Raw genomic sequence first — 14,432 nt, 5'->3', positions numbered from 1 at the left:
TATCCATTAATTTATTGTAAGCTTCATGACACGATTGACCATGTTGTCAAATATATTGTATTATAGATTTGGGACCAGCATTGTATACATTCATAGCAAATAAGTGCGATTCTCGTTTTATATTACTCATAGGTGAATCAACTATGAAAAAGTGACACGTCGTGTCCACCTGTGTTGTCCTAACTTGGCAAACGGTTGTATCTTTCCGTTATTAAACCATTAAAGACTGATCATGGATTAACCGTTAACAGTAACTTCTAACTCTAACTTTAGAAATGATTTTATTACTCGTGGATCCCACCTTAATGAATCATCGATACGTAATCATAAAATACCTGACATTAGTAAGTTAAAACAGTTATTCTGTTAAATTATTGGTCAACTAATCATAACCATACAAATGCAGTGGAATGTATTTGCTACCATATTTCTTCGTAGTAAATATCAAGTTTCGTTCTATACATTTTGTAATCCGTGAGTGTTATTGCACGCTTTGAACAAAATATAAGAATGCATTGTCATGTTTCCACATGCACACATTTCCACCTCTTATATTATAGTGTTCCATTAAAAAGTATCAGCGCGAAAGTTGGTGTTCCACAAGTCATACTCCTGCAAACAGTACGTTCTCAGAACGCCGACGTAACGTAAGATTATTTAAATTAAAACATATTGAACAAAATGAAAAACCTTGAAAATTATAAAAGAAACCTCTCCTAAAATATTAAAACAGAGATCCGCAGAAGATAAAAACTAATCATTAAGATGCAAAATATTGGGATTTATTAGCGGTGAAATGTTAAATTGCAAAAAACAACTAAAGGAATATTTCATGTTCAACGTACATAGAGTTGTTTATTCACAAATACATGCCAATTCAAATATCAATTTAACATGTGTGTGTGTGTGTGTAATGTGTCGCGTGGTTCCAAAAACTGTTCCGATAACTGTTCCAAAAAAAATATTTCCGAACGTATGTTTATGTTTAATTACTTGGTCTATATATGCTGCTTGATTCCAAAAAGGAAAAACTTGCGTTCCTTGAGCGCGTACCAATTTAAACATTCTGCGCCATGATTCTTAAAAAACTATCTTTCGTTACTCTTAGCCCTCCGTATGACGTATGCTCAGATTTACCAATCGCTGACCTCGCGGTAACCCCAAGAATTTTAATCATCCGTACAAAAAATAACTCCGAATATATTTCCCAATGTTATTTTAAATATGAAATAAGCTCCTTATAAATTCTTAATGAAAATGTGTGAAATGTATACAGAAACAGATGTGAAGTCTACATATTCCGAATTTCGGAATCTACTTGTCTGGATATACAAAGGATGCGTAATATGTCAAATGTCTTATGACATTGAGTAATGCAGAACTTTTATATTTTCTTAATGAGTTATTGGTAATCGCACATCGATTCACAGGGGTAACACAAACGGCGACTGGTTAATGGCACACTTTTTTGGTAACAGTCGAACATGCATTTACAGGGTAATTTTTTTCTGGTTTACAGAACGAGCATGAAACAAGAGAATAAAAACAAAATGAAATAGTTCGTTAAAATGGACGCCGTAGGTCGAGTATACAATGCCTATTAACATTAAAAAGTGTTAATGACTTGGTTTGATAATAGTGATTGGCTTATTGTATGGAATTTTCCAAGAACGTTCAGGTTACTTTTTGCGGCAAAATAGAACTAATATCTTATGTTATGATAACATGATGAGCTAGATGGAAAGTATAGAATATGTACTTTTCACACATACAGACGTACCGATGAACAGAATAGGGTACTGACAGACAGGCAGACAAATAAAACTGTGGTTACATGATAAAACTTTATTTCCGAAGTTATTACAATAAGTATTTTTTCGGACGGACCGACATACGGACGCACGATTAGGGGACATGACTGATAAACAGACGTACGGAAAACATATGCCTTAATGTCTTAGTTTCTGTGATCATATCTTGTTTAGATTTTTAGCTATTCTAATTTTCAGTTTTGTTCTAGTTTAAGCAACAACCACCAGACCTTCAAACTCATATGAACACACGACAGACAGACATACGAACAAACTGACAGACATGAGGGAAGGAACGGAGAAGAAATCTTTTATCACCGCCAAATCTCCGGTAAAGCCTTTAAGGCACTAACACTCCCTCTCGTTAAACCGGTAGAGAGTAAATAACAGGTAATTGCAAAATCGTGTTGAAAATTATTATATTTGGCTAGTGACGGGGGTTGTCAACCGTTATTTTAATTACGCGAAGCCTAAATTTATGTATGTACAACACTTGGAAGTAACCTGGTTTGCTTGTGTTTATTAAAAGAAATTATAACATAACCTCTACGCATTAGCATTTTTGCAAGAATGATTTTGTTGTATGAATTAATTGTGTTTTGAATATCCAGTCTTAATGAGTATTAATGTTTCTGTGTTTGTTGCTTTTTTGTTTAAAATGATATAAATCTGTAAACAAAATTGTTTTTTTCTGATGAACATGATTTATTGTTACTTTAAATGATGACTTTGTTGTACTGACAATCATTGATTACTATCTAAGAATTGAATAAAATCAGGCAGGCCTTGAATCATGCCGGTATGAGCGTAGTTTTCTGATAGAAGTATTCATATTTTATTTTATTATATACCTGTTTAATGCATTTAACAAAATACAGGTTGTATCAATCGTTGAAATAAAAAATCCCGTATGACGCTACTCGCTGTTTCCAATTCCGTATTACCATACTAGCCGGACTACTTCGACCCATTTAATGACGTCACATTACGCGCACCGAAAATAGAAATATTTTATATTACGAAATATATTACGTAGTACATCGTGTGACGTCATTTCTGTGACGAAACACAATAGCCATCTAAACTCTATGGAATTTAAGGCCATGTCGGACGTGGTGTTTTTTAACAGTAAACTATTTGTTAAAAACATCGAACGAATTCAAAACGTATTTTGGAGTGTGTGTTTATCATGCATAAATGTATATTTCGATAGGAATACAATAAAATAATGTGGTTTAAACTAGGTTTCGATAAAGACATGGAAGATAGAAGTGGAAGTGCATATTGTTTCAATGTTTTTGTTATAAACAGCGGATTAAAGTTGTCAACTTAATTGTTATAAACATTGGATTAACGAAGGAAACATGTGTTTTCCCGGTTCGAATGTTTACACGTTAATTTACATAAACTGTATTCATACCACAGGCAGGAGTATCATAAATTTGCCCCCCCCCCCGGGACCCTACCCCACCCCCCCCGAGTTTACACCAGGGGTTCCAGATTGTTAAATGTACACCTATTATGTATGGTTTGACTTTTCAACAACGAATATTGACAAAAATACATAGTTTGAAACAATAACCCTCGTATAGGTACTATATATACACAAGGTATGAAACGCGCTGTTTGCCTATTGCTGAAAGATTGTGGAACACTGGACGTTACCTTTTTCATCGAAAACACACATGTTCCCATGCAGTTGCCGACAAAATGCAACTGGATTCGTTAAAAGACAGTAAAAGCAACGAGATTACACTACTAACCGATTTCCTGCTCGGCTTATAACTATAATATTCAATTAAATCCGACTTTCTCGCTACATGTCTGTGTTTTGCTGTCATATTTAGTCGATCGAATGCTCGGTTCTAAAACGCCATATCATTGGCCAACACAATGAGAACAACCAACCAGATGACGCGTTATAAAATTAAAATGGTGTACATGTGTAGATGAAACACCGAGTGACATATAGTGAGAAAGTCAAATTTAATTGAATATTAAAGTTATAAATCGAGCAGGAGATCGGTTAGTTGTGTAATCACGTTGCTTTTACTGTCTTTTAACGAATCCAGTTGCATTTTGTCGGCAACTGCATGGGAACATGTGTGTTTTCGGTGAAAAATCTCACGTCCAGTGTTCCACAATCTTTCAGCAATAGACATATAGAACGTTTCATACCTTGTGTATATATAATACCTATACGAGAGTTATTTTTCAAACTGTGTATTTTTGTCAATATTCGTTGTTGAAAAGTCAAACCATACACAATAGGTGTACATTTAACAATCTGGGACCCCTGGGGTAAGCTCGGGGGGGGGGAGGGGGTAGGATCCCGGGGGGGGGGGGCAGATTTATGATACTGCTGCCTGTGATTCATACGCGTCTTTAATAAACTATGGCGTACCATTTTTTGTCATTGTTTTGTCAGTTTTGTTAACGTAAAAAATACAATTGTTAACTGTTTTCGTTAGTTGTTGTACATAATAAAAGGAATATAACGCTAGTCAATTGTTCCAAGAGTTTGTATCACTCTCGTGGCTTGTGCTATTTCGCATCACACTCGAGGCTCAACCTCACGTGTGATACGTCATCACACAAGCCACGCCAGTGATACAAACTCTTGGAACAATTGACTAGCGTAATATTCCGTATGTATTGCTGGTTAAATCATGTATATACTGAGATAAAATATAGGTCATCAACACTCATGAACCATAAAGCCGTTCGTGTATACGCGCATCAACAATATCAATAATACAACTCATGTAGACTAAAGCTTATTGTGCCATTTTGTTGACCTAACTTAAATATTTAATCAATGTCTATCCGAACTCAATAAAAACAATACATGACACAATCATACTCATAATTTATGATAGGCGCGAAACTACTTTCAAGAGAGCTTACGCTCTCAAATTCATGTTTTAAAAGGTATTATAAACAGTTCATTCATCTTAAAGAAACCTATCAGCATCTCTATGAAAGACATCAATGACAAATAGATGTTGACGGTCCTATCATATTTTATATTATGTACTTACGCATCGCAACAATTTATTTGATGATTTTGAATTGGTTAAGTGTTGAAGTGTTAACTTAATATTCATTTAAATCAGACAAAGAACACTTTAACACATCGTATTTCATGGCTGTGAAAGCTATCGTGCAAGTATTTACGTCATTTGATTGTTAATAAAGGTTGTTTGCTTCTCAAAGTAAAACTGTAATAAAAGCAAACAAAAAAGAACAAAATAAAACAGTGCCGTTCTTCGTTCCTTTAAGGCCCCTAACTTACCCTTTTAGTGTTATTCAAAGACATATTCCAATCATCTGAACTTCAAAATATGTTCAAATATCGAAGGAGCCAGTTTCATACGAAAATATGAAGCAAGCATTCTAGACGTCGGATCAGAAATGTAGAATTGCAGAATAAGTCTGTATTCTATCCTGCTCTATTAAAGCAGTACCGTGTCTGTTTTCGGTCCCACTTTGCATGAATACCAAAAAGCCGAACATCGCGCTTGGATTTTTTCCTATAATAATACTTGGTTTTGTTCCTATACGTGTTGCAAGAGCTTTTTCACACAATAACATTAGTTTATTACAATATTGCATGCACGTTATATATGCTACGCCATTCAAGTTAGGATAGTAGATTATTCATGCATTAGGGTCAGTGTCAGGATGTATATATGTAATCTATACGACTTAATGCACATACAGATTAATTGAGATGAGGGGAGATAGAATAACACGGAACGAGTTTTAATACTGTCAGATGCAGTTTTGTCTCGTTAATAAAATATCTAATTGGACAACACGTGGTTCATTTTGTTTTTGTACACACTCAAGCGACAAATGTCTACTTCAAATCTATTACCAATCATCATGAGAAAAAAACAAAGGCAGAAAATCAAAATTTTGTAATTGGTTAATTCAAGTTAACAACCAGAATTACAAACATTAACAATTATTGTGACATGTTTATTCCAAGAATTGACCATAGAATTTACATAAATAAAAATGAACTTCCTGGAAGTGAGGTTTTCCAAAATACACCATAAGATAACATTTTTTACTCCTTTGTTTGTGTGCAAACGACGCAGAATTCTAGTTCAGTTAGAGCATGAGGTTTATTGCGCAGTATTTGAATTTAATATCTAGTGGAAACAAAAACATCATTAAGGATTATTACAGAGGACCGTTTGGGATACGTTCATTTAAAGTTTATAACGAAACATTAACAATACAATAACTTTTTTTCTGAAATGCTTAATACATTATAACAATGGGATATGAATCATTATCAATATTGATACACAAACGATCACTGGAATTCCACTACAGATATATATATATATGCAATAAATCGTCTGCTGATCAATAGTGATGGATAATTTGTCCTAAGTTACTTCCCTTCATTCATCTAGCTAACATTGAAGGTTTAAGTTTGCATTATTTTTAGCGATGCATCGTGTGTAAGAAATAAGGACAGAAGGTTAAATTATAAAGAACTGCAAAGAAAACGAATATTATGTTGCAAGGATGTTATAATTATGATGACTACAGATAAGTGAAATAACGCAATCTTGAATTATTGTTACTGTTGCGTTAGTTTCTTGACATTTCCTAAGATATTCAGTTGTAAGATAAGTAGAGCTTTAATTACTTGTAAGTGGTTTTCGAGTTGCCAAACAGAGAGTCAGACTGATGAAATAGGAGAGGACGTGGGACATTGTTTTATTGAATCGGGAATTATTTGTTCGCAAACGTTGGAAACTTATTAGTAAAAAATGTAAAGTGTAATACCAATCTTGTGATTTTTTAACGTTCGTATTACAGGAAAAAATAGAGATCTAAGTTTAAACATCAAAATAAAGAAGTATTGCATTCTATAGTTAACTATAATGGGATACCAAATATTTCACCACGTGGGCAACCACTCTAATCTGATCGTCTTTCTGTTTAACTCACATTGTTTTCAACACGTGCTCATTTAACAACCAATTATTGATGTAAACATCTTTTCAAACGGATTGGTTAATTAAGTGAACCGTGAGTATTGCGTGTATTTATATAATCGTTTTTGAATTAACTCTCGCTTAAGTTAAACAACGAATGTTAACATACTCCGCGTAACCGAGATGAGATGAGTTAAGTACTTACAATGCATGTTTGGAAACAAAAGTGTAACATTTTATTGCGCAGTTTAGAACGAAGTGATATAAACTATTGCACTAATTATATCAAGGTTTATTTAGAAACACGTTAGCCACATTATCTTTTAGATTAAAAAAGGACCAACTGACGCAAGTTCTAGATACACAATTATACGATTATCACAGCAAGAATACAATTTTCTTGTTATTGCCCAATGTATAAATGATAGCAAACAAATCAAGATCCGTGAATTGATTCATTAAAGACAACCATAACGTGAAATACAGTAGTTTTTTTGTCAATTTGCAGAAAACGGATTTCTTAGGGTAATACAACGGAGTATGTGATTTGTGTTGGAGTTTACACGGATAGTTGTATCAATGGAATTAATGATCGTCTGAGTTCTGGAGCATAGTTATGGGGAATAAGCCTTCAAGAAATTTGTGTAGACTCAGTAGGGAGTGTAAAGGCCGCGATGATGTCGTAAAAGACGTCCGCGCGCTCGTTCATGATGACGACGTTGACGTCATAGTCATTTGCGGAGCACCTATGATCGGGAAGTCCATGGTTTTAATAAAGGCATTTTTAGAAGAACAAGAACACCTTGATTCAGATAACGTGTTTCTTTATCACAATTTTGACGACTGCAAAGAGGACGATGTACATAGAGCAGAAGAGTCCTGGTCATTAAAGATTAACCGATTTGCTAAAGGTGAAGCAAGTGACAACAAAGTTAAGTATAAAATATTGCTCGATAGGCTTATTTCAAGCTATGAAAATCAAGTATATCTATATCTAGACAACGTCGACATGCTGAAGAAATGGGATAAACTAGCGGAGTTGTTAGAGCTGGTAAAGGATTCCGTAGCAACACACGATACTCTCAAAGTGATTTTCTCAACGTCAACACAAGTTCCAGAAATAACGAACGGACTAGTTGTTGTCAAAGTTCCGGTATTACCAATAGAACATATCAGTTCGCTTATAACCAATGTGTGTGTCTCCAAACAAGTAACGTAGATGAATCTCAGAAACTGTACATTCCACTAATAGGAACATTATGTGACGGAATACCTTACATTGCGACAACAGCAGGTATGGATTGAGTTGTTGTAGGCAATAAGTATGGATTATTTTCATTTTACATGCTTTGCCCAGTGTTTTCGAAGTAAAATCTTAATTATCCACCGCCTATGGGAGAAATTTTTAACTGAACATTAAGAAAATATTTATATCGGGGAAGGTTGTGCTTATTTCACAATTTATCATCTGCAATATCCTCGAATGGTGGTATTTTAATGGATGAGGAAGAAATTCCCGATTATCGCTTTTCCCAACACATTCCATACATTCTAAAACTGACTTATCCCAATTATGAAAAAGTGATTGTTTAATTAAATGTGTAGGAAGCTGCTTTGTTAAGGGTTTTTGAGCGTAACACAAAAATGACATTCCCAAACAAGACAGAGGTGGGAAAGACTTTGTTCACTGCACACTGTGTGTGAGCCATGCTTCTTTGCATTCAAACATTCGTAATTCGATATGGGTCCTGTATCTTTTCTCTAAACGCCTCCTTTATTAAGATTCGACTGCGAGTAAATGAATGACTTCTAATGACAAGCTGTCTACAATGCCAAAAAAAAGTAGTTTTACGCTACACGCCCCCAGTTGGTTTCAGAATCTCGCCTACAAAAAATAACTTATTCGCTGAAAGGTTTACTAATCTATTTACTCTTATCTATATCATGTGTATATCGATTTTTCATTGACATTTTATTAATACAGAATTAAGTTGAATCTCAGTTGAATAAAGACCAACACGAAGATCAGACTGTACATACGAGTATGAGAAGAGTGAAAAGACTCAATTTCATTATATTGTGGAATGTTAGGAAATTAATACAGAATTACTTTTGTCAATAATAATGTTTTGTTGATTATACCATGGTCAGGCGTACAGATGCGTAGAAATAAATCATGAGTCTAAAACAGAATATAATATACTTGTTAGACTAAGTTGATCAGGCACGGTTAGTATGAAACAATTTGATAAGGCGCTTTTAGCACGTATATTTCATCGTTTCACTGTTCAATTTCTCAGAATTTTAAAATATAAAGAAAACATTCGGCTCCGCCCCTAGATATTGCACAATAACTCATACTTGATTTCCTTCTTTGCCTATATAAAACTGTAAATGATAGAATAATAGACAAAAATAAACAATATGATACAATATAAAAATATAAAAAATTAACATCGTCGTGTACAATTTTAAAAGTAGTAGTAACTTCAGTATCGAATAAACGATGGCCTCGCTCCAGTCTATGTATCTCTCTTTTGCATCGTAACAATCCTCTTCAAACAGCGTGTGATTGATCACTTCACTGTGTGGAGGTCAACAATCTGCACACAAGCAATTCAAGCTCTTGACATTTATCATACTTTGCGTTGTTTCATGCATTTGGCTTGCAACACTTACTCTGGAGAATGTCAAGGATATAACAAAATCCTTGCATGTATAATGTTTGTGTGGTTGCATCAAGTACAGCAATGTGATGTGTTCTGTTTTGTGCATGATAAGATAGCGATGATACTTTGATTTTTTTTCTTAAGATGTTAATATATTTTGCTGAAAATGTTTGAAATTATTTTTAATATTAAGTTGTCAACAGTTGCAGCTGTAAATTTATTTTCTTAAAAGTCGTAGTATTCAGAAGTTCACTTATCAACTGTTCTCTATGGTTGTAAACAATCTGTTATTTGTGTTAATTGTAAATGAGCATTTGTAAGTTTCATAGTAAGCACATAAACGCGTATTACATAAATAAAAACCCGATTTGTGCATTAAAATTGATATATTATGTAAACAAGTAATACCAAATTACTATAAAACTGGGGACCATCAACACATTAGAATTGGTCAGATTTGCATAGTGAAGAAACATTCCACAACTGCCAAAACTGTATCTAACGTTTTGAAATAAAACAGACTACGTTTTTCAGGAAGCATCTTATCAGAAAACCAAGGTTTGATATTGCCATCTGAGCTTCTCGAGTTAATGATAGCTCAAAGGCTGGAAGTTCTCAGTCCGACCAACTATCCGACGTCGAACAGATTTGGTATGTACTCACAAGTCATCCGCGATTTGCGGAAAAACTTAACTTTCGTTATTCTACTTTTCAATTTTCTAATATTAAGTTAAAGTGAAAGTTTTAAGATAAAACGCGTCCCATTGTTCGTTTACATTGATTTGCTGGTGACCAAGACCAACAAATTTCGTGTTTCATTATATCGGTCGTAAAAAGATATGGTTCATTTGACGGAAAAATGTGTAGTCGGATAATTTGCAGACGTATAGCGCGATTTTACTTTGCATTTTCTATTCATAAGTTCCTATAAGTAACATTTTGTGCCCACTTTTCCGTGTCGTTCCGCGTACATTTAAAGGCATGAGTAAGAACTTTGGGATACCACGCGCTTTAATGACGTTTTCTTTACGATTGGCTCTAATTATATTAAATGTTACTGAATGACGAAATCATGTCCAAGAATATGTACATTTGGCTCAATAAAGTCAGCAAACAGCACGTGACACGATAAACATTCACATGTAGTGTTCTTTTTTAATTTTAGATATAATGCACAGAACATATGAATACACTAAACATTCTTAATTATATGTGTCAAAGTGTATTTGCAACAGCGGGTTGTTATTGCTGCCTTCAGTGTGTGTATTTAAGATCATAGACAATATTCATAAAAGTAAACATAGCTCATTACTTGTTCCACGTACAAATGTAAAGCTTACTTGAAAAGCCGCATGTTAAATGCCACTGGCTAGTATCACAAACCTGTATAATTCGTATGATTTTCATTACAGTTGCTTTGACCGGCCCAATCAGCGAAAGTTCCCTAAATATCGAGGTCAGAGACTTCTTGTCTAATTTAGCACAAAAATTAAGGTCCACTTTTACGGAAGATGAAGCTGTACAATGTAATGATGATACACGCGGTAAGTAAAGCAACACATTTTCGGTTATACCACTAGTTTTGATTTTATGTAAATGATACAATTTACCAAATGTCAAATGACGATAACCATTTAAAATTCAGTGGAAACGAATTCCCTAATTCTAAATGTTCTTCTGCTCATTTTGTATATGTGCATGCACCTATGAATAAAACATGCATTAAACAAGTTTCGCAACTGATGGTGTAGATTTTATATGATTTTATGTAACATTAACAGTTGACTATGAGCAGTTCTTGTATTGAGGCATTTGAAAAACACTTCATACACAGGACGAATTAATTGATTTAAAATTGGTTTCGCTGGTTTTGCTCAACATGGTCATATCGTACGAGTATTTACTGAAGGTGTTGGATCTCAGATTCAGCCTATTTGTGTTCCAGATACCGCTGCTATGGTCAAGAATTCTAAACTCCGCCCGCTGTTGATATGTTGCATTCTCGCCAAGGACAAAAAGCTTTGCTTACCCACGGTCTTCAAAGAATGCAAACTTGTTGTAGACAAAAATTTGGCGCAAGGTAAAACGAGTTTTACTTTTTTTCTGTCTCTCTGCCATACATACTGTCTACATTTACTAGTATAGTTTATGTTATTTTCAGGAACTTAATGAGTTCTCTCTCTTTATAAATAATAATTGTTACGTTGTTTTATTAATGAGTGATTCAAAATACGTGGTGGGCTCATTATAACAGCGCCGACGTGTTCAATGGTAAAATCATTGTTTAAATATCTATCAGTAATAGTTGAGTGCTTACCACTCTTGATGTTTAACAAATAATAAATAAGAATTGATGGGTTTTATAAATGAACTATTAGAATTAAGAGCACATGCTTTCATAACTTAAGTTTTGTTGAGCAGTCCTCTGATCGCAAAGATATTCACTATTTAGAATGTTTATCAATATTAACGTTTAAGTAGGTGTGTGTAACGATGCCCAAACGTACCTTTAGGTTGTTTTATTAATTGGCTTTTTATGCAAAACAGCGCCTTAAAGGTGGTCTTCAATAAACACATTCCTAGAGTGTATGTGCCAATTAACTGCAAGTACATGAATTATTATTTTTCTTAAAAAGTCATCCGTTTCAAACAAACAAGAATGTGTTACAGAAAACCACGGAGAAACGCTGAAGACGTTAAAACGTTGGAAGATTGCAGACTGAATTTAACCCAGAGAGAATCTTACAAGATTAATTTTGACAATCAAAGACAGGCAACTGGAAAACCCAAAAGAAGTTGAGAAAATAATCAAGAGTCTATGGACAAACAGCAAAGAGAGGTTATTATACTATCCCCAATATTCAACGTTTACTTAATTATGCCTATGGGGAAATGGCGTCTAACTGTGCCTATATAGTTTTAATTGTTCATGGCTCAATACATGACCTCGTGAGATCATTAAAGAGATATCAACAATTATGGAACAGTAAATCATTATTCCAAAACATTCAAACGATCTACAGCTAAAAAAAAGTTTCATTGATATATTTAAGATTCTTAAAGATGATAATGATGATGAAAATACAGGCCAGCAAAAGAAAACATTTTTTTCTCGGAAAAGTTTAATTGATCATTCGATGATATTTATAGATTATGTATTTTATAATTACAACCACGCTGTATAAAACTGTACAGTTAACATGTCTTTTTCAACTAGGGCATCAGTTATTGTTGTCATTTTTGTAATATGTATTGCAGAACCAGAGGAAAACTTTGATTCGTTCGGAAGTAAATCCTCGAGGAATTGGTAAATGTTCTAATTACAATTATTATTATTTAAATCTGTAATTTATATAATTCCACTTAAACCGCAATTTGCAGAGATATATGTAAAGGCCAGGTCGTTCATTATTGTATTGTAAATGTGATGCATTACTTTAAATGAAAGTAAAACTGAAACTTTCGAGCAAAAATAATTTAAATCAGAAAAACATACATCCGTAGCTCATAATGTTCACGTGGTCACAGTCTTATGATGCTCATCTTTTGAAAAAAATAAAAAAATGCACTGCAAACCATCTTCTGTATCATGTACTGTTCTTGTGAGAACTAAGTGTACAACAATTCTTAGACAAGAATAAGTTAATTTGTTATTATAAGCGTCAAATAGTGTTCAGGGTACATACTCAATTTGTATATATGTAGCCACACGACATTCGAATGCATTTAGAAATAAGTTGGATTGCATTTGGTAAAATACCTTTGATATGTCAGTTGTTGAACGTTATATATTTATATTAACATAACATGTACTTTTAGGGCTTAGACTGCAACTTCTTTGGAATCCCAGACGTACAAACGCCAGACGGAAAACCCGAGCCCACCGTAGCATACGGTGGTAGTGGCTCTGGACTAGAATTCGTTCAACTTCGGAAAGATGCATTCAGAAAAGAGTTTTTCGGGAACGATACTTCCTCATTAGGAAGTTTAAATTACGACCAATTCAGTTATGCTAACAAAGACCTATCGGAAAATCATATCATTATGAAATCAGACGATATCGTTAGTCAGAAAGATTTGTTAAGCAATGGTCCTCATGCATTAGATGTAGATCCGGATTACAAAGGTAATGAAACACTGGAAAGTATACATTCTGAATCTTATACCTGTAAAAAAGAAACTGTGGCACTATACGATCACACGATATCATAAAATACTTCTACTGAACGATAACAAAACACACCAAAGGTCAGAGGTGAACAAATGCCTTTGCAATCCAGCGGCCCTAATGGCATTATGTATGTAAACAACGCAGCAGAAGAAATAAAATTACATCCACAGATTTCAGAGGAGGACAGCGGGATTGAGCACGGTAGTGACGTTCATATGAGGCGGACAACTGATTAATGACAAACACGTTTATAAGGCTTGCTAGCTGTTGCGAATTCACTTGGCGCGTACGTTTACAAGGCAGCATGTTAATTTGCACCATACGTTCTCTTATATGTTGTTTTTTAAATTGCGAATGCATAACGTACATTTAAACTTTAAGTAAGACGAAAGTAAAGTAAGTATGGTGAAAAGACGGGTTAAACTTGTTTGACGTTGTCCAAGTGTAGTAACAGGTTTATAGACAAAGAGAAAACCCCCATCTCCCCGATAAACATCAGACTTGCCGGCAGTTGCCACGTATTAAATACTTATAATAGTTATTATTTTACTCATTCAATTATGCAGGGCTTTCGTTTATTGTCCTATACAATTACTCACAGCGATATAATTCTGCAGAATCTCAATACCATAAACATTAATACTCATTTAAGTTGTGTATGTTAGAAATAGTTGTGTGTCAAAGTGTATTTTTTAAAAGTTAGAACCACATTTAATGTAATGTACTTAACCAAATGTGAATGTTTTACAACCACATGTAAATGTAATTACGATGAATGCATTAGTAAACTGATTACAATTACGTTTTGTTGGAAACGTAA

At 34.0% G+C, this 14,432-nt stretch overlaps 1 protein-coding gene across 1 annotated transcript; it reads left to right on the top strand.

The window, feature by feature from the left end:
• The first annotated feature begins 7,991 nt into the window (after positions 1-7,991).
• Positions 7,992-12,164, top strand: LOC127849727 (uncharacterized). Its single transcript, XM_052382477.1, has 5 exons — positions 7,992-8,066; positions 9,976-10,092; positions 10,854-10,985; positions 11,387-11,521; positions 12,112-12,164. The coding sequence occupies exons 2-5, from the start codon at positions 10,032-10,034 to the stop codon at positions 12,162-12,164; spliced, it is 381 nt and encodes a 126-aa protein (XP_052238437.1). The 5' UTR covers positions 7,992-8,066; positions 9,976-10,031.
• Positions 12,165-14,432: the final 2,268 nt, after the last annotated feature.

Source organism: Dreissena polymorpha, chromosome 11 (genome assembly GCF_020536995.1).
Source record: "Dreissena polymorpha isolate Duluth1 chromosome 11, UMN_Dpol_1.0, whole genome shotgun sequence".
Classification (NCBI taxonomy): domain Eukaryota; kingdom Metazoa; phylum Mollusca; class Bivalvia; order Myida; family Dreissenidae; genus Dreissena; species Dreissena polymorpha.
This window is presented reverse-complemented; position numbering and strand designations above follow the sequence as displayed.